The sequence below is a fragment of the Ambystoma mexicanum genome, chromosome 10 (assembly GCF_040938575.1).
Source record: "Ambystoma mexicanum isolate Mex_15411 chromosome 10, UKY_AmexF1_1, whole genome shotgun sequence".
Classification (NCBI taxonomy): Eukaryota; Metazoa; Chordata; class Amphibia; order Caudata; family Ambystomatidae; genus Ambystoma; species Ambystoma mexicanum.
The window spans coordinates 1,080,179,130-1,080,200,962 of record NC_090932.1 but is presented as its reverse complement, the minus strand read 5'-3'; the positions used below and the strand labels follow the sequence as shown (position 1 = coordinate 1,080,200,962).

The window sequence follows — 21,833 nt, the reverse complement described above, 5'->3', positions numbered from 1 at the left end:
TGAAGGTGGCAGGGGCATTCTTCAACCCAAAAGGCATGACCCTAAACTGGTGGAGTCCCTCAGGTGTTGAGAATGCAGTCTTTTCCTTGGCATGGTCCGTCAGAGCTATTTGCCAATAGCCTGAGGTAAGGTCAAAGGTGCTCACAAATTTGGCAGCACCTATGGTGTCCACGAGCTCATCAGCCCTGGGCAATGGGTGCGCGTCAGTTTTGGTGACGGCATTGACTCTGAAATGAAATGATATTTAATTGATATCGCGCTCATACACAAGTGATTCAGAGGGTGACCAGGCAAAGGGAGGGGAAATGGGAGAACAAAAAAACAATCTTTCTAAGCCCAGTGACATTAAGAGCATGCACGTGCATGGGAAAGAGAAAAGGGAGAAAGTACATGGAAGGGGGAGATGTGGAAAGTGTGAACAGAGGAGAGAACAGAATTGTCAGTAGGTAAAATAAATAAATAAATAATAAATAAAAGTGATAAACAGTGGCAGTGCAGCCAGTAAGTGGCAAGTTCTAGTATAGTCAGATAGGGTATATCTGATAAGTGCAGAAGAAAAGTGGGTAACAATGTGTGAGATGTTAGTCCAGCACAGTTTACATTGCATTCTGGGACATGAAGTCCTCTTGGATTTTGAATGGTGAAATCCAGGAATGCAAGACCCTGAATGCGGAATGCAAAGATAAAACAGATGGGGCATCCTATCGCGTATTCATGTGTCATTTGGTGGCTATTGCGCGTGGAGACGATTCAGTTCGTAGTTTGCCCATCATGAACTGTGAAATTATGGTCATTCAAATACAATTATAAACGCTTTTGGAGTTTGGGTAGGTAGGCATTAACAGTGAAAGGATAACAGGGCTAGGTTGAGGGTATACACCACCACGGTGAGGAGGTGGGCAAGGTTTTCAGTGTAACGGGTGTTCTCGAAGCAAGAATCTTTCAAGGAACTACACGGCCCAGAGTGCACTGGACCGGGAGCAGAGCGAACATGAATATATTTTAATTTCTGCAACGCTCTTCCTATGCGTTTTTCCGCCATCCCGCTCTGGAGGATCACCGCCACCGGACGTGAGATCTTAAATCGGATCATTGCACGGGAAGGAATACAGCGGCTGTACACGCACGCTCCTCTTACCCCGCCCCCTCCTGGGAGGAGGGAGGAGAATAAAAAAAAGAGCTGAAACTGACTTCCTGTGACAGTTCATTTCCTGGTTGTGTGTGTGTATGTGTGGGGTCAGCCCCGGTGATCAGCTGCTCTGCCCCAACCTATGTAATCCACCCCCCTGTGCAATGCCCTTCCTCCCGGCCCACCAAAGGGCCCCCCACCCAGTGCCCCCTGCGCCTCCATCCTGCAGGCAGGATGCAGGCCTGAACGCCTCTTAGCCCGCTGATCACCTCAGCCGCCACTGCCTGGACCAAGGGGGGGCACCCATTGGGGTCTGTGACAAGCAGGGAAACCGACTCCACCCTTTTTTTAAGACAAGGACGTTAAGTCAGGTAAGAGGTGGGAGATCAGGGGAAGCAATGTCACGTGTTTCTTTTCACAGAGTGGGAAATAATACAATGTATCGGGACGGGAGGATGATACAGGACTAGAATGGAGGGATTCATTGTAACCTCTCTGGGTCCTGCATCCAGTGCAAGGTCTTTTTCTGTATTGATCGTATCATGTTTTTAAAAGCGGTGAAGCTTGGGCGACTTCAAAGTGCTAAGAATACAGTAACAGACCAGAAACGGATGCACAATTGTAAAGGTTATCACAACCTTCATAGAGTTCATATAGCCCCGTGAAACCTCATTAATGTTACGCCGAGCGCTATATAAATGAGAAATCACTTGTCTTGCGTTATATGATGAAATTGACCACGCTGGTGCCTCATACACGTCTTTTACCTATACATTATTGGCAGTGTTTAACCACGTTATTTTCTATAACTTGAAGTATAATTTTGGAAGAAATACTCAATAGTTGCAATCGCTCTTCTCCTCAGTATTCATGTTTTTGTTCTATTACGAGTTTATTACAATTGTTACCAAAGAGAGACACACTATTATTGCTAATATTTTTTATTATGCTGCTACTCTTGAATATTAATATTTTTATGTGCATTACTCAATATTCTTTAGTTCAACCGCTGCTTATATAGTGCTGGCGTACACATGTACGCTTCCAGGCACTGTGATATTTCCAACAAGTACTATATCGCCCAAAAGTGTACAAATGCATACAATAAAGATCGGGTACGCTTTATGAAGTTTAGCTTTCAGCTAAAATTCTATTTTTGAGGGGTTGTCATATTTATCTCATTAATTTCTCTATTCTCATCGCATGTATAAGTGTTTCGCGCCTAGACACACTTGTGTACAGGCGTATTATAAATGCCATATGAAATCATGTTTTCATGCTGTCCACTAGACCAATTCGCATGCTTTATTTTTTTGTTTTGGCTTCAATTAAGAGACGGTAGCCGGTCTTGGCTATATAGTGACAATGAGATCGCCTCAACCAGTAATAGAAACCGCATTTTATGTAAGATGGCTCAGCGGGTTAACGCTCACTACTGCGATCTGTGTCTGGTCTGCAGGTCGCTGGTTCAAATCCCAACAAGGCCAACTAAGCCTTTCATCCTTCCGAGGTCGATGACTGAGTACCAATTTCGATTGGGTAATAATAGTAATGTATGTAATTATGTCCTATGTAAAGCGTTTTAGATCAAAGCGCTATATAAAAACAAATTATTATTGTGGCTGGGGAGGAAGGATAGCTCAGGGACAACGCGTTTGTCTTGGAAGCAGGTTAGAATCCGGATCCTGCGCATAGAAACCACTCGTTGGTATTAAGCGTGTTATAAAATAACAATTAAAATAATAATTATGCAGTGTACATTGTGAGCCGAAAGGCCTCTAGTTACTTGATGCATTTGATTTGTTGATATTTTCTATCTCTGCCCCATTTTAGGTGGAAATTAAGGGATTTACAGGAAATCTATGAAGCCAGCGCAACTCCTGTAGGAGCCTCTCAGGATTTTCATTACGGGTGATGTCGAGCTGACCCTCCTGTGTAGGAAAAGACGAATTAAACGCACACATATCTTTTGCACACCCATTGCCACCATTTGACTTTGGACATGAAAAAGTTTTTTGACTCCCGCCGGGAGCTGGGCGGATCGGGCCCCGGTTCTGGAGGCGGGGGCGGGGGTGGCGGTGGGTCCGGAGGCCCTGGGACAGGCTACATCGGCAGGGTCTTCAGCATTGGCCGGTTCCAGGTAACAGTGGACGAGGTGCTGGCAGAAGGTAAGGTCTCAATTTTATTTATTTATTTTTACATTTATAAAGCACATTAAAGCCGAGTGTATCGAGGCGCTGTTACATCCCGGCTACATGCTGGATATCTCTTGTTCTGAAAAAGTGGTGTGACGGAAGACCCATTAGGTCGAGACCTATGCGAAGAATTGAAGGTCAACTCCAATTCACACTATAACATCTAAAACTTCCGCCCACAGGTTATTTATTTTATGTTTTTTAATTTTTAAATTGTGTCGTTTGTGCACAAAAGCAATTGTTCTCATAACAACAGTGCCCAGAGATTGACAGGAATAGTGGACACGCAATTCAAGTTTTGACACCGTTTTATTGGGCTAAATGAAAATCTCATAATGAGATGGTAAAATACACAGCTGTCAAAGTCCCATAGTCTTCATCAGATGGTAAAGTGAGATAAAAAAAACAGTGCTGGACATCTTTTAAATGGAAAAAGGAAGAGCAAATCTTTCACTTTAAATGCCGTTGGCTACGGGGAAAAAGTCTGCATGGAATTCAATGCTGGGATGGCCCCCTTATCTACTGGGCAATACATTTGGGATAAGAACAGACACACATGATGTACTTGCATCCATTGGAAAACCGTTCTCCACTCCAGCAGTGCTGTAAAATTCTATTTTCAGCAGAACCGTGAGCATAGGGCCCTTTGGATATCGTGCATGCAATGGATGGAGATGCAGAATATCTCGGACACCAAATAATAGAACCAACTCCGGAAGATGGCAAAGTTTTTTAATATCAGTTGTCTAAAACGGGGAGTTACAACGGACGTTCGCTCGAGTTCTCTCAGTATATTTCACACAAAAATACATTTATATACAAAAAATTAATCATAGGTGATGTCATACTACGTGGCAAATGAGAAAAACCTACGAAGCGTTGTGATAGGCTCAAGGGGAACAGCTAAGTATACTTTCTATATGGGGTACAATTATGGTAGGACGTCTACTGTCAGGTGGACAACTTATGCCTGCCTCTAAAACATGTCATCTTCACTGTTAAGTAAACAGTATATCATTGGCTCTTAAACTATAAGGCCCTTTGTTATGTGGCCCTCTACAATTGGTTGCCACGCTCCTGCCACGTCTGGAACATTCGGTTCACTTTGCAGCACGTAAGCTCAGGCCCAGGCTCAGGCTTTACCTTCCCACCCAATTAGCCCATTATCTCTCATCACCCATGCCTTCTGCCATGAAGATTGTCTTTGAACTTGGCTTTGCAAAGTTTTCTTGTCTCCGGGAATACACTCCCTATCACTGTTCTAGAACTCCAAGCTCAACTTTATTTCCATCAATGGCTCACGTGACAGGAGACCATGATTTGGTCCATTTTTCAGAATTTAAATGTCTTAAATGAATAGGACTTGGCATGCTTAGTGGTCTTTCTTCGCACCTTAACAAGGGATGATTCAGCTTCTCACGTTCACTGTCTTTGAGAATAAATAACTGGCCTTGGCTGTCTCAGCTTTGACTCCAGGCCAAACGGCCTCACCATTCGTATCCACAATCTCAGCTAATTCTTGCTGCGACACAGTGCTCGGCTTTTCCTCTCTATGTGTCTGGGCTTACTAAATTCATGACACCAATTTCAGTTTCTATACAAAGGCGGCTCCACCTGTAATCTATTCACTACATAAAGACAACGTCTATGATCACTTAGTCTGCTTGCGTTGCTGCATCTGTACAGTTAATGAACGGCTTGCATTTTCTGCAGTGCGTCAAACACGTGCAATCTTCTTTTCGCATATGAAAGTTGACTTGATTCTTAACTTCGTCACCAGTTTCTATAAGGTCCATGTATTCTCCAGGTGTCACGCTAGTCTCTTGTGACGTCACCAGCTCATCTTTCACTCATTTTTATATTTCTTCAGGGAGTTCCTCCCTCAGAATGTCTCTTTGGGAATACATTTGATAGGCTTTTCTAAACTGGTATCTTCTCTCAAATATTTGCTGTGGTATCGTCAGAATTGCTGGTGTCAAGCATGGCACAATCTCAGGCTTCCAACATAAGGCAGGTAGGGGGTCTGACATCCTGTAGAGGCATGCAACTGCTCCTCTACAATCACGTTAGTTAATCAATATTGTGCATGATGTGTGTCCAAACTCCTTGGACACCATGAATCTAAAACATGGGCCCCAGTAATAGGAAAAATAGATGGTTGTGTCCTCTACACACAGCGTGTGCATGTTAATTTCCACTGCACACTAAATCACCCTTCAGTGCTGGAGAGAAAGTAGGGTGGGATTCAGTATTGTTTGAGATTTTGTGTATATGAGCACTGTGGCCTTTAGAGCTCCGTTGCAGTAAGAGCTCATCTCACTGTTCATCCTTGCTGCCCACCAGTCACATCAACTACGTTCAGGAGGCAGAGAGGAGTTTGCTCACCATTTTCATTAAAGCGCCGGCCTCTCTGCTAACATTGAGGTTGGTGACAGGGCTTACTGTATTTTTAATGTTTGCTGAAGGAAATTTGTGCGTATCCATCTCACATATCCCAATTACAAAGGGACACTCTTTGCTAACTCTCCTATTCTTGGTTTTGTACCTGCTTGGTTTTTGATAAAGGATCCAACCAGGTATGTGTGCCGGGGTGGCAAGGCCATTGTTGTAGAGCAAGAGATGGCCTGTGGTATACAGTGGACCATTCATTCTTTATGTTGTGTTCATTCACAGCATAGCACATCTGTCTTTCAGGTGTAAAAGCCCTAGACTGCTAATTTGTTATAGGGTTGTATTGCAATGAGACGGCTTGTAGTCCTACTACGCTTTCCATGTCCAACCTCTTGCATTGTAATGCAGTGTGCAAGTGTTGAGCGGCTGCCAATGATTTTCACTAAATGGCCAGGTGCTTCCCACGTTGCCATCAAATGCCCAGAAACGTGGTCCATTGCCATCAACTGCCCAGGCACATGTGCCACTGCCAGGGGCTGCCATTTAGTGCACTTCTAGTCTGTGTGCACCAGAGCAAGAAGAGCCTTGCTGACACAGGCAGCTGACTGGACCAAGGCATGGGAAGAGCAGGGAGACCAGCGCGCCCCGTTTGCCTTTACTAGGCTTGCTTATCTTCACCCCCCACCATGCTTGTGCAGTCGGTCAATGATGATCACAACAATATGGAGGCAGGGTGGCTGGGAGATCACCGCGGCCCTGGACTGTACTCCAATGGCTGTCTCCTCTTCCCTGCTTCGCAGCATTCTCGACCTTGACTGGTAGTCTAGAGTAGCTGGAGGTAGGTGAGGTGGTGTAAATGAGACACCTGGAAAGTTGATAGTAATCTTTGGCATCAGGGTAGGTGACAGGCATGCACTAAAGGCTTTAAGTGGACAGGTATCTGGGCAGTTTAAGGCACATCTGCAACAAAGGGGATACTTTCCTGGGTATTTCAGGGCAATGCGTTGTTACCTGGGCTTTTGATGGCAATCCATGCTAGTGGCACAAGTACCTGGGCAATTTTTCAGTCCTTATTGATGGAGCATGTAGCTAGGTATTTGATGGCATAGAGGTAAATACCTGGGCAGTTGATCACAATCCTTAGCAATGGAGTAAATACCTGGGCAGCTGATGGTAATCCTTGATTAGGGTGAAAGCCATGGCAGTTGATGGCAATGGGGCAAGTTCCTGGGTATTTTTTGGCAACCATGGCCCAGGTTCCTGGTCAGTTGCCGTTCCTTCTTGGTAATATTGCAAACATGTAGGTAGTTTACTTGACAACTGCGCAAGCACCTGATTAGTAGCCGGGAATGGAGGATGGTCCTGGCAGTGGATGACCATTTCTGCGATGCAAAGCTGGACCAAGGAGGGGGATATCCGAGTACATGGCTGATGCCCTCCTCTCCAGTGGCCGTCCTTCAGCCATGATGGCACTTTCCAGGACCCTCGGTTGGGCAGCCTGTGCTGGCAATGGAGCTAAACCTGTTGGCTTTGCTGTTGTTTTGATCACAATGGGCAAAATCGGGGAAGGGCCACATGGCTATGGTCCACCTCGTTTCGTGTCGCTACACAGAGTTGTGTTCTTGATAGGGCGGGCTGTCATTTGAGCAATTTGGAATATTTGGTGAATGCCGTTTTTTATTTTGCACACTTTAATTCTCTCTGCATCAGTCTACAGTAATCTCAAACAAGCATTGGCAATGCCAACCATTTGGGCTTTTGTGCAGGCAGGGGAAAGGCACTTGCCAGGCACAGCCATAGTGGTATTAATTGGCCATTGATTGTAGCAGGTGCAAAATGGTGCGAGTACCTGGGCCTCTAATAGCAGTCCCTGACAAATGCCGAATACATCTACACCAGCCAAAACTTTTGGTTTTGCCAATTTTTTAAAAACGTTTTAGTACAACGTTTTCCGTGACTGTGCCTGTACATATTCAGGTTTCATCAAAGGGTTCCATCAATCAAACCCTGCCCTCCCCGTACCCCCCCCGACATACCCACCAATTCACCCTTCAGTCTCCCACCTGTCCCAAATCTTCACAAACATTTGGAGGCCGTCCCTGGACCTATATACTCGGTCCTCCAGCATCATGCATCCATCCTCATCCTGCTTCCATTTCGACATCGTGGGCGGAGAGCTTGCTCCCCACAACATTGCAATACTAAGGTATTTCATAGGAGAAGTGTCTTCTACCAGGAAAAAGCAATATCTCCCAAAATACCAAATAGAAATAGTCCTGGGCGCATAGGCAATGGCTGATCAAGTACTGAAGACGGACAACATGAAATTGCCCCTGAACCTCTGTATGTTGTGGCATAGCCACATTGTATGGTAGTATGTGCCCAGTGCCGTCCGACATTGTAGACAGTCAGGTGTTGTTGCGCGACCACATATAAATAAATATTCTTGGGCATAGTAGGTTCTATGGAGGAATTTCAGCTCGATCAGCTGAAAGCCTAGCAGGAATGATGACCTCGTACAGAGACATTAAAGCTTTCTGCCAATCCTCGGCTTTCATCGGGCCTATATCCCGTTACCACTAGCGCCTGAGGTTTGTAAGGGAGTGTGAAGTCAAGTCAAGTTAAGGATAACCTAGTACAATGTTGAAATGGGCTTTGACAGGTTCAATGCATGTTGGGTAAGATCAGGGCCGGCCTTAGAGGCAGCAGCTTCCTTGGCGAATTGGCGCCCTGGTCATCAGGGGGAGATGCGGGGGGGCAGGAGCACCACCTTTGTTTTGTCCTTCCCTGCTCCGGCGCCTCGCAGGGGGTTAATCACTGGAATGGGACGCTCGTGCATAGTAATGCATGATGGTCCCATTCCAATGAAAACCTCCTGGCTCCCGCGTCGAAGCAGCGAGGTAAACCTCCTGTGAATAGGGTGCTACCAGCACCCTATTGTTCTGAAATGCGCCCGCCACCGCGGGCACATTTAATAACATAAGGGTGCCTGCCACGCCTTCTCCCACTATGCCAGCTCAGGAGAGTCCTTGAAAGGCTCCACGAGCTGGTGTGGTGGGGGGCTAATGGCGTCTTGGGGGGGTGGCATGGTGCCGCTGGCAATCGCCCGGCCCGTGCTGCCCTAAGGCCGGCTCTGGGTAAAATGTTCATAAATGTGAATAATCTTCCTTACCTGTGTCAACCCTAGAACCTTTTTACTTGGACTTGGTATTTGTTCCTTGTTTCTAGGTGAATGGGAATCTTTTCCCCCCTTTGTCCTAGTCTTTTCCTCTTTTTATGGGTGACCGCTTTATGTCTGTCCATAGTGTGTGATATGAGTTACAGTTCCCTACGACATTTGAGCTTGGGCTGGGTTGCCCCTTTGCGCTTCACTTTTGTAATTTCATTTTAATCTACTTGGGTGAACTACTGTTAGCAAGTGGTAAAGTGGATTTTACATCCCCTATACATTTTATATAGTGAGCTAGCACACACCACCTTATGTGGAATGCTGGGGAGATGCAATGTATCCTTTCTGACTTACCGGGTAGAATTTATGTTACAATTGCAAGTTTATTTGAATGGCTGGTGGCAGTGGTTTTACCTTGATCTTAGAGCCCTTAGGATAGCGTGCATGCAATGGATGGGAAGGCAGAATAACTCTGACACCAAATAATCGAACCAACTCAGGAAGATGGCAAAGTTTGTTGGTTTAATATCATTTGTCTAAAACAGGGAGTCACAACGGACATCAATGGACATTCGCTCGAGTTCTTGGTTTGTTTCACATAAAAACACATTTATGTACTAAAAATGTGTCATATGTGATGTCCCATTACGTGGCAAATGAGAAAAACCTACGAAGGGTTGTGATGGGCTCAAGGGGAAAATCTAAGTATACTTTCTATAAGGGGTGGGATTGTGATTGGATGTCTGTCAGGTGGACAACTAAGCCTACCTCTAAAACATGCTAACATATCATCTTCAACACTATGAAGTACACAGTATATCATTGGCTCTCAAACTATAAGGCCCTTCGTTATATGGCATTCTATAATTGGTTGGTATGCTTGTGCCATGTCTGAAACATTCAGTTCATTTAGCAGCACGTGAGCTCAGGCCCAGGTGCCAGGAGGTGGACTTGACTTTACCTCTTAACCCAATTAGCCCAATGTCTCATCACCCAGGCCTTCTGGCATGAAGATTGGCTTTGAACTTGGCCTTGCAGAGTATTCTTGTCTCTGGGAATATAAGGGAGTGCGAGCACGCACTATCGCTGTTCTAGAACTCCAAGTTCAACTGTATTTCCATCCTTGGCTCACGTGACAGGAGACCACGATTTTGACCAATTTACAGCCTTTAAATGTCTTAAATGAATAAAGCTTGGCACACTTGGTGTTTTTCTTTGCACCTTAACAAGGGATGATTTAGCGTCTCACGTTCACTGCCTTCAAGAATAGATAACTGGCCTTGCTACTTTGACACCATGCCAAACAGCCTTGCCTTGCTTATCCACATTCTCGGCTAATCCTTGCTGCAACACAGTTCTCAGCCTTTCCTCTCCATGGGTCCGGGCTTACTAAATTAATGACCCCGATGTCCAGCTTCTATACAATGGTGGCTCCACCTGCAGTCTATTTACTATGTATAGCCAGCTTCTAAGATTACTTAATCTACTTGAGTTGCTGCATCTGTACAGTTATTGAACGGCTTGTATTTTCTGCAGTGAGTCACACACATGCAATCTTCTCTTCGCATATGAAAGTTTACTCGATTCTCTACTTCATCATCAGTTTCTATAAGGTCCGTATATTTTCTTAAGCCAGTCTTCTCAGGGCATCACGTTTGTCTTTCATGACATCACCAGCTCCTCTTTCACTTGTCCTCCCTCCGATTATCGACTCTTTGGGAATACATTTGATGGGGCTTTCTCAGTGGTCTTCTTTTGAATATTTGCCGTGGTATGGTCACAACTGCTTGTGTCAAGCATGGCACAATCTCAGGCTTCCAACATACAGGGGGTCGGGGGGTGGGATTTCCTGCAGAGGCATGTAACTGCTCCTCTACAACCTTAATTACTTTTAGTCAATATTACTCGCTGGCTGTCGAATCATTCTGCTACAATGGTGGGCTCCTTCTTCTTTTTAGCCATTTCTATGTATTGTTCTTTTTTAGGTCAAATTGTGCCATCCTTTTGGGAAAGGTCTTGATTATAGTTGTGTCTTCGGTGGGAGTCCTTTGTATTCCCTGCTGAAGCCCCAAAGTGTGTGTGAAGGCAGAAAGTGAGGGAAGAGTCAAAAACTCTGCAGCCCTTTGTCTTTCACAGTGCCTGAAAGGAACCAGTTCCTACTGGGGGACTGACTGTCCTGATTGGAGAGCCAGACCACCCATTTCTGTAAACTGCAGGGAGAGTTTGCTGAAGTTGTGCTATAGTTCCTGATAAATACTCTTGATTGTGGAAGCTGCTGACAGCCGACCACTGGAACCAAATCCGAAGAGGAAGATGAAGAAACGGCTGTAACCATTTCCATTGATTGACAAGCCTACGAATTAACTGGAACCTGAAGTAACCCTTGCTTCAAAGCGACCTGGGGGTCCCGAATGTGAAACTCCCTAGCCAGACGCTGGTGAGATCCATTAGTCTTGAAGACCTGCAAAATGAGCCATCCCTCGACATGCTGGGCTGCAAACCACCATTATAAGGGGACCACGAGCATGAGTGCAGTCCGATTGTGTCTGAAACTTTGTGAACTCCTGTTGGATCTCCAGAGACTTGCTTCGAATCCCTGAAGTCCCCTCACCAGAGTGCAGCACCAACAGAGTGAAGACAATCCAACCAGCAATATTCGTTCTTTATCAGGTACCTGTAAAAGGGCACCAAATCCACAGAGCTGCGAGAAGCTGCAAAGAATCCTTTGTTGGAAGCCTCCTCCATCGAAGACTTGCTGCCAGTTCTCCTTCAATGTCCATTTCTTCAGTCTCCAGACCAAGAACCCAAGGACCGGATCCTGTGCTGCTGCATCCTGAAGGCATCCACCCAGAAGCTCCTCATTTCTGCTGAGGTACTGTGTTAGTTTGGGTAATAATTACCTTAAGTCTTGTGTGAATCCTATAATGCTGAGTGGGTGATTAGAGTGTTTGCGAATTTGCCCATACCATTCACCCGGGCCTAATGCTGGAACACATATAGGGAGCCTTCTATGTAGTCCCTGAATGCTTTTACCTAACTCTGAGGCTAATACTTATGTTGAAAAAGATATCCTCTGAACTCAGACTTTCCTGCATCTGGACCCTATCCTGACCTCCCTACAGGTGGCTCCTAGACCACTAAGGGCCCCACTTCTGCCTCCCAGAAAACTCACGCTATAGACTGGGGAAGGACTTTAACAATAAGGCTTCTGTCTTGAAAATATAACAAGTGTTGAAAGTACTTACTTGTAAAGAGGTTAGTGTGGTAACTATCTCTGTAAAATAATAAGTTACACAAAGTGTCTAAAATACTTGCCTTTAAGTTGCTGGTTGCTGCATTCAAAAGTATAAAAGTTATTTTACTAGCTGTGAATTGTGTTCCACTCTTCTAATAAATAATATTATTGATGGTGTTTTATCATTTCTAAAGTGAATGAGTGTAAAAGCCTTCCAATAGGATTTACCCACCTTGATTAGCTCTGTGCACTTCTATATGTGCATTATTGGCTTTTGCTTTCCCTGATCTGCTTTAGTGCATTTCTAAAACAGTCTTGGAGTTGCTTGTAGCCCCTCTTGAAAGTATAATAGGTTCCTTACGCTTTTAGAATGGAAAGGCTATTCAAGGTATCATTAGGTTATGCTTTCCCTGATCCGCTGAATTAGTCGTAACGTTCCTACTTACCTTAGAACTGTGTACCACACTTCTGAAAAGTAACTTTGGTTACACTATCTATGGCTATAAAAGAAAGGGTATCGTTATGAAAGAAAGAGTATAATAAGTTTATATACCAATAGGTTACACTGACCTTGAATAGCTGCTGCTCTTCTTAAACTGTAATATTGCTGAGTTAATTTAAATAAGTACTCTACTTACCTGACTGAAGTCACCTGGTGTCTGTTTAGAAGGGCACATGATTTACTCAGCTGTTGGGTTGTGCGTTCCCTGAATTGCTTATGGGCAATGCTAAAATAATCCCACTAGGTTCTTACTCGTCTATGAGTCGCTTACGGGCCCTCTAGAAAGTATACAAGTTAAGGTACTCCATTTTGAACAGTTTTCTTAAAAGTAACATTGGTGTGTAACTGTATCCATTTTTGAAAGAAGGTTACATGTGTTTCAAGAGATACTTGTAACAGTGTTGGTCTAATTAAGTGTGTCTATAACTGACATATTGGTCCCTATATAGACTTGCATATTGGAACCAATATGGTCTACTGCCCTTTAATTACTTATTGTATTCTGAAAGTATACCTAACCTGGTTTTACTCCCCAAGAATAACTGAATGCCATTCTGTATGTGTTCTAAGTTTGACTTGCCTTGACTGCTTATTGTAATCTAAATAAGGTTATACTTTGGTTTGTATGCCATATGTATTGAGTTGGTTTTTTATAATTGCTTTTCTATGATATTTGCTAGTACTCACCTTTCCCAAGATTTATCTTTGCCTGCATATATTTATAATCAATCATTATCTTTACAATACATATTGTTTGTGTTTCTTTGGACCGTATGTATGCTACAATTTCTTTGTACCACACTGCAGCCCTCTCTCCCTCCTAATTACAGCCCTCTCTGCCTCCTAATTTAAGCCTGGCTGCTCTGTCTACGCTACCACTGTTCTTGGGTGGTACAGCCTAATACTAAGAGTGGAGTTTTGTACTGCCTCAGATATGGTTTTATGAAGCCCTTAGTTGGACTTTAGAAAAACTGTCCTAACTGCATCTTTAATTTTGGCCTCTTACGGGGATTATGAGAGGAAGTCATAAGTCATGAAACTGTGCAGACATAGCGTGTTGAAACTGTAGGTGTGAAAACTGAGCACTAGCTGTCAATGAGAACCGCTGCCACAATGCATCAAAGGTCTGATGTTGATCTCCCGCAAGCATGTCATTCGCAGTAGGTGGGCAAATAGGAATATTCAAAGTCTGGGCTCCGGAAGATCTGTATTATTCCACAGCAGAGATTTTAAAGACACAATACCTCGCCAACCTGTAGTCTTAGTAACAGCGTGATGGGAACAGATACACAGTTGCAACGTCACTGGGAACTTATTAACAGCCTCCCTTCAATAAACAACCTGTAGCGGATTGCTGTATTCATGCCAGGAAAATTCAAATACGATCTGGGGGACAGTGCGATTTCCCCATGCAGCCATTCATTGGCGACTATCAGTTGGGAAGCCCAATAATACACTTGGATGTTCCGGAGGCCGATTCCCCTGCTCCCAAATTGACGTATGTAGGGTAGCCAAAGCTATTCTAGGTTGGGAGTCATGCCACAGTAATTTCCTCAAGTGCGCTCAAGCTTATCGAATTCCATGCTGGGAAACCAAATATGGGTGTTTTGAAGTACATGGGGGTATTAAGGTAGAATCAGCATTTTGAACAGGGCAGCACGCCCAAGAATAAACCGAGGAAGGGCCTCCAGATACTGTTCTGGACTTGAGGTAAGCATGCAGGCTATTACTACACTTTCAGCTACTCGAGTGCTCATTATTTAATTGAGCCAGAGCCCGCAGCCCCTTCTGCTATATTGTTGCTCCACATTCAGCTGCTCGTGTGAGAGCATCATTGCATGACTTTCCACGTTATTTGCTTCCTGCCATATGTTAAACGCGAGGGTTAACTCGCTTTAAGATGGCTGCGGATTCAACTCTCTGCACAGCAGCGGATTGGCTGCCCAACAGTTCTTCCCCAATCAGGGATCACAGGCAGGCGTAAACTGGCCTACAACTAAGGCAAACAACCAAGGCTCCTGTCGCAGCTGGGAGGAACCAGAGGAACTGCCTAACCTCTAAGCCCTACTTCGCCACGCCAACGCTGCCGTTTGCGACATTGAGTCATACATCGGCCTCAAAGACACTGCACCTCAACACCCGGTGCTACAAACTTGCCACCCGCCATACAGGTACATTGCGTGTCATCCAATATCTTATGCCCAACAAGACCCTAACTTCATTCAAACTGCAGCTGATGCCGGACTCGGCAACAGCAGCCACGTACTACTATCTCCCCTTCTTGAGTAGTACTGACGTTTGATCTGCCGCAGCCCCGCCTAGCCATTCATCTCATAAGTTACGTGCACCACCTGCCAATAAAATGCCCGGTATGCTATGCTTCCTGCCAGCAGAACTCTTTCCCCCCCACCGCAGCCACTCCACCTAATACCACGCCCTGATGCATAGCCCGGCACGATACATGCTGCTTTGCTTGGTCTTACTACATGCTCAACTATTACATCGCCCTGAATTTTATGTACTGTTGCATTGCCTAGACTACGGGCCCACCTTTTGCACTGCCTAGCATTGTGTACACTGTTGCATTGCCTATGCTATGTGCCTACCTATTGCACTGCCTAGCATTGTGTACACTGTTGCATTGTTTATACTATGTGCCTACCTATTGCGCTGCTTAGCATTGTGTATACTGTTGCATCGCACATAATTCATGCCCAACCACTGCATTGCCCAGCACTTTGCATACTGCTGCTCTGCCTATACTACGTGCCTTCACTGCCCCTGCGCACTGCGCCCGTCTGCCTAGTACTGTGCACATTGTTTCACTGCCTAGACTGCCTGAAACTGTACTGCTGCCCTATGCCAAAACCCAGCACCAAGTACAACACGCTCCATTGAGAACAGCGCTTACTTACTGAAATTAGGCCTCTGTACTATGCACGCCCAGGCCCAGCACAGCACATCTGCCCCCTCAAATCTTTTTGTCCATGCCAGGCTTAGATGGTGCTGCTACCTGCCCTTAATTACTCCGATTTCCCAACCTTTCCACAGCCACGTGCAAGGAGCTGCTCCACCCGGCCAGGAGGGTGACGCGCACACACAGCCACACCAACCACTACATAGCATCTCCTTCCTTGGCAGCACATCATGGCCAACACAATACTCAACATGCTTAGCAGGCCCTCGACCCTACATGTCAGATCAGCTTGTTCCACACATCCACACCCCGCATACAACCCCAACACACCCTGCTCAGAAACTCTTACCTTTCATCCAGAACCAAACTATTCTAAGAAAATACCACAAACGCCGCTAACATCCTGCGCAGGAACTCTCTCCTCACTTTGAGAAACAATCTGAGTTCCACTAGCCTCAGGACACCCCATCTCAACCATTTACCTTCTGACTCTCACAAGCATACCGACCATATTTCGGGCGCTCTCATCAACGCCAGGTCTCTCCCAGCACACGCACTTGACATTGCTGACATAATCACAGCTCATAAACTTGACTTCCTTGCCATAACCGAATCCTGGATGCACGCAGCTGTCGACCCTGCCTTGTCCATCGGCGTTCCAGATAGCTACTCTATCTGCAGAAGGGATAGACCAACAGTTAAAGGAAGAGGCGTCGCCATCATCGGCAAAACCTCACTGAGCATAAGAGAAACTCCCCCATACACCACCGGAGAACTCCTCTCAGTAAAAATATCTCTTGCACACAACCTCTACCATTAACATCCATCTGGTATACAGACCCCCAAGGCCTGCACTAGCATTTGAAAACAATGTTACCCAATTCATCTTGTCTAATTCCAAACCCAAATCCCAAACCATCATAATGGGTGTCTTCAACCTAGGCTTCCGTGACCCTTCAGACAAATACACCTTAACATTAGCTAACACCATGACAGCCCTTGGGCTATCACACAGGATTCACAATACCACACATGGTAAAGGCAGCACTCTTGACTGGCTCGCAGACATTAACTGCAAATCCACTATCTCATCCAATTCTCCATGCCCCTGGTCCAGCCATCACCATTGATACATCAACCAACAAGATCGACTCCCCCAAATTAGCACCAGCTGCCCCACCAGAAACAAAAGAAATATACCGGCCGCCAACCTACTGCCACTGCTCTACAACCCCTCCTCTCAACCCAGTTCAAGGACAACCCTGACCTGACCACAAACTATAGTGACGTCATGCTGGCTGCCATTGACCAACTGGCCCAGCTAGCCATTTGTAAATCCAAACAACCTGCTCACGTTAACTGGTGGTTCACCCCCACACTAAATGCCCACAGGAAATTAAAAAGAAAGGCTGAACCACTATGGAAGAAATCGTCGCCATAATCAAATAAATTAGCCTTCCTCAAAACTGCACAAGAATAGAAAACACAAGTTCTCCAAACCAAAAGCGCACTCTACAATGACAGAATAGCCAATGCGAATTCGAAATCAAAGGAACTATTCTCTATACTCGGTTAGAGACCCCTATCCCCCCAGTGGATAACTGCAACAAAAACGTGAGCTGGTGTCTGGACATTCAGAACGCCCTGCTAGGCAAAATCACTCAACTCAAGTCTAAAATATCAGTAAAAAAAAAAACGTTAGCACAGCCTACAGCCTCGGTCAATATCCAACCTATAGCCACTAATAAGCCTGAAACGCCTCAATTAGAATTCACCAAGGTCACTAACTCGGAAGTGCTACAGATCATCTCCACCTTTTTTAAAACCTTCCAGATGCCAAGGAGATCCTTGCCTACCTTCAGTCATCAAGGACTGCGTACCCCAACTTAACCCGTCCATCACTAACGTCAACACCTCGTTCGATGACAACTGTGTCCCCAAAGACCTCGGAAATGCCTGGGTTCTACCATTATTAAAAAAGAAAACCTGCTCGACACCCCCCCCCCCGCCCCCACTCACATTATCCCCACAAATTACCGGGCTATTACTACCGCACCGTTTTTAATAAAAAATCTTAGACCGAGTGGCATACCTCCAAATTCAGAAATACCTAGAAGAAAAGATCATCTTCGGACTTAGGCAATCCTGTTCTCCTGGATTTAAAAGTCCAAATGGATGACTTAAAGGATAAAGAGGAACTTGCCCTGCTCCTCCTACTGGACCTCTCTGCCGATTTCGATTTGGTGGACCACAACATCCTATGCAACCACCTATCCATAGCCGCACAATTCTCACCCAACGCCACTCAATGGATTAAATCATTCCTCTCAGAGAGAACTATGAAGGTCTTTTCACCCAAGGCAGAAGCACCATAGCTCCCCAGCCTTCTGCGGAGCACCACAAGGTTCATGTGATGCTCACACTTTGGATAACATATTTACAAAGCCGCTGTTTGACCGCCTTGATGGCCTTGGCCTCTCGTATACCAATTACACAGATGACACCCAGGCCCTCATATCCATCACAGGAGACCACACCACTGAGACCACCACTCTCAACGCCATCTACCAAACCATACAGGCTTGGATGGCACATCACGGTTTGTGCCTCAATGACGAGAAGACCGAGTTGCTCTTCATAGGCTCCCAACTCGGGCATGCCAAATTTAGCTCAGCGTTTCAATCTTTCAGCATTGATGGCAACCCCATCTCAGTCTCCAGCAATGTCAAAATATTAGGCTTTTACCAAGACTCCTCCCTCACCCGAGCAAAACAAGTGAATGCCACCGGCTCTGCCATTTCCTACACCTGTAAATTGATTAAAGCCTGCAGGCCCTTCCTCTCGCTTGACGGCTTCATCACGCTGGCGAGAGTACTAGTGCTAACCAGACTTGACTACTGTAATGCACTATAAAGCGGCACCTCAATGCACAACATAAACTCCAGGTCCTTCAAAACAATGCCATCAGAGCCGCGCTTAACATTCCGAGATCAGTACACATCTCAGAAACCAGACTAAAACTCCATTGGCTACCCATTCAAGAACGAAACTGGTTTAAAACTCTCACATTGACACACAAGTGCCTCCACCGGGTCGACCCGGCCTACCTGTCCGACAAAATAACTAAAACCCAATCAGCCAGACCCACCAGAGCAGCCTACAAGCACCTCCTGGTCACCCCCAAATTCAAACTCCAAAAAGCGGGCGGCAGCAGCTTCTCTGCGATGGTGAGTAAACTTCGGAACGATCTTCCCATTCACCACAGAGCCCAGGATTCCTTTTGGATCTACTGCAAACGGCTCAAAACACACCTTTTCACACACCAACTGCACAACCAACACTAGTCACTATTAACCTAATCCACCGCTCAAAATCTCACAACCACTCAGACCTCTGCCAAAGTAATAGGCCTGAAATGTAAAACCGCTATAACTGTAAAATGTAAATATGTAAATATGAGTATATGACTGTAATCTTCTGCAACAATTCTAATCCTTTTATTTAAGCAAGTGCACAGATGCCTTGGGGCTTGGCGCGATATACAAGCAACAAAAATAAATAATAAATTTTAACGTCATGTGTGCCATATGGAGTTTAAATAAGCATTGCGGATCGTGACCAATATGAATACACAGCATAAGTTGTCCAGGTCAACCGAGAACCTACACCAAGACGATACTCTTCCCGGTACAGGTTGGGCTGGGGGCAGGACAGATTTGTTCCAATTCACATTCAGCCTGCAGAATCGTTTGAATATTTCTATGACCCTGAGATAGGACCATGAGAGGGGTCACCCATGAACAGTAGGAGGTCAACTGCGTATAACAAAACTGTATCCTCACGGCCTGATGGCTAGGCAAAGCCCTTCAGCAGCGGGTCACCTCTAAGCCATATCACAATCTATTTTGATGGCTAGGAGAAAGGGAGGCAACACATCCCTCACCTCTCCAAGGTAAAAGACCCAGAGAGAATCTCGTTTATGCGCACTGATGGCCTGTGGGTGCACATAGAGCAACCTGACCCAGCTCAAGAACCCCTCGGCGAAGCTCATCACCTCCCACAAGAGGTTCCAGCTAACAGTCAAACGATTTCTCCAAGTCAATGGCTGCCCTGGCAGGAGCATCATCCAGAGAGCAAGCACTTTCCAGGGCTACATGTACCCGATGTTTAATCGTGCACGTGGCTCTGCTAAGTAGCATGCCGTTTTGATCTGTATGGATCAGCAAGGGGAGAACAGTCATCGGGCGTATCGCCACTGCTTTGGCCAATGCCTTTGCTTCCACCTTTATAAGTGAAATAGGCCTATAAGATGCAAACTCGGTAGACAGCTTGCCCTCTTTTGGCAACACTACAATAGTTGCTTGCCTCAGATTGGGGGGCAGCTCTCCACTATCTTTGCTGGCCTGAAACATTGACAGTAAGGGACCAGTCACACTAGTGCACAGCTTCAGCCACAGTTTGATTGGGAACCCATGGGTCCCGTCAATTTTCCAGACTGGAGAGCGGATATGGCAACTGAAAACTCTCCTTGGAAATGTCAGTTCAACTCGTTTCTCTTTTGGGGTGAAATATGGGGCAAAGGAAGCTCCTCCAGCAGGGCGGAGAACACTGGCCGGGATGCATTGGTTGGTGCAGCATAGAGATGACTATAATAATCTACAAAGATATTACATGTATGTGAATCGATATGCTTCAGTCCACCCTCTGCATCCTTAATCGCATGCACACAGCTCGGGAACCCTTCTCGCTTTTCCAACAAGGCCAACCTCTTGGTGGCGTTGTCCCCAATTTTGTATATCTGAGCATGGGTGGCCATGTGGGACTGTCGAGCTGTATCGTTTACACAGTTACGATAGGCACCCTGGGTCTTGTCTTCAGTAAAAACCTCTGTGTATCCAAAGACTGGTCCATGATAAACCCGTCTTCCCGCCTAGACATTTGAATGCCAAGGTTATGCGTTCGTCAGTCCTATTCTTTTCCCTGGCCGCAATGATTGAAATTGCATCCCCATGCATTACGTTCCTATAGCCCGCCCACAGTGTCTGACGGTCTTCCACCGAGGCCTCCTTTATCTCAAAGTATTCCACAGTCTTATCAGTAAGTCTCTCCATGACCTCTGGGAAGCATAGGTAATATGAAGGAAGGTGCCAGCTGTCCGACCGGCCCAGAGATAACAATAATGGAGAATGATCCGAAATACCTCTATGGAGATATTGCACGTCTGAGACCAGAGAAAGGTCAGGAGATGGCATGAAAAAATAGTCAATTCTTGTTAGAGATGAGTGCACCCTAGAGTGGAAGAAATAACCTTTCTTCAGCGGGCCAGACGTCTATGAAACTCACAGCTCTCACAAAGTCATGGAGTCTGGTCGGGCACTGAGCATTCAATGTCGAGAGAATATGGCGATCCAAAGCCCGTTCCATGACCTCATTGAAGTCTCCACTCACCAGTCAGTGCTGTATGGAAGCAGCAGCTGCATCAGTGAGTCAGTATGTAACTGTGAGGGAGCATAGACAAGAAGTAGTCCCACCAGTTCTCCCCTTTCAATAGACCTAAAACCAGTATGTACCTACCTCTATTGTCGGAGACTACTGTTTGCAGCTTGAACAGTGTTTACGGAATAGAATCCGCACCCCCCTCGATCCTCTGAAGCCGGCACGGAATCCTCTGTCGTCATTAGATTTGCAGAAGAATGTTCAATCATTACCGGCAAGTTGGGTCTCCTGAAGAAAAGCAATGGAAGGCTTATATTGGTTAAGTAATTGTAGCCCCTTAACCTTGTGTCACAGGCCATTAACGTTCTAAAACAGACAAGATAAACCTGATTCACCCATATCGTTCACTGGGGATTTCTCAGCATACATAAATTAAGTCCAATAATGGTGGACGGAGGTATATTAGAAGCAGCATGATAATAGTAAAACAGAGGCACTGGTCGTTAAACCAAAGCCCCCCGCCCCCTTTCCCATACAACCATCAAACCCGTTGTATCGGTCACCCGAACAGTGAACCCGGTTCAAATTGGAGGCAAGAGTGAAACAACCAGAAATGCTCACTAGTGCACAGCGGCACCACCCCAACATATTATCCAGTGGGCCCCTACTGGATCCAGGGAGCCGCCAATGGGTGCGGTGGAAGACATTGCCCTAGTTGGCTGTCGCACTCCAACCCTGTATCCTCCAATGCATGTCCCCTCCACCCCCTCCAACCCCACAGATATTGAAGCACTTGGAGTCCTGCATCCCTGACCGCGAACACCCCCATCTCATATATCTAATATAGCAAATGTTTCCT

The 21,833-nt window shown here is 45.7% G+C and overlaps 1 protein-coding gene across 10 annotated transcripts in view; it reads left to right on the top strand.

Moving 5' to 3' along the window:
- The first annotated feature begins 1,153 nt into the window (after positions 1-1,153).
- Positions 1,154-21,833, top strand: part of AAK1 (AP2 associated kinase 1) — a 498,991-nt gene continuing 478,311 nt past the window's right edge. For 4 of the 10 annotated variants that reach the window (XM_069618901.1, XM_069618899.1, XM_069618897.1 and 1 more), the window contains exons 1-2: positions 1,154-1,500; positions 2,963-3,297. In XM_069618901.1, the coding sequence (XP_069475002.1) occupies positions 3,132-3,297 (166 nt within the window). In that variant the 5' untranslated portion in view covers positions 1,154-1,500; positions 2,963-3,131. The remainder of the gene's footprint in view (positions 1,501-2,962; positions 3,298-21,833) is intronic. The other 6 variants (XM_069618902.1, XM_069618900.1, XM_069618896.1 and 3 more) reach the window with 3 other exon arrangements.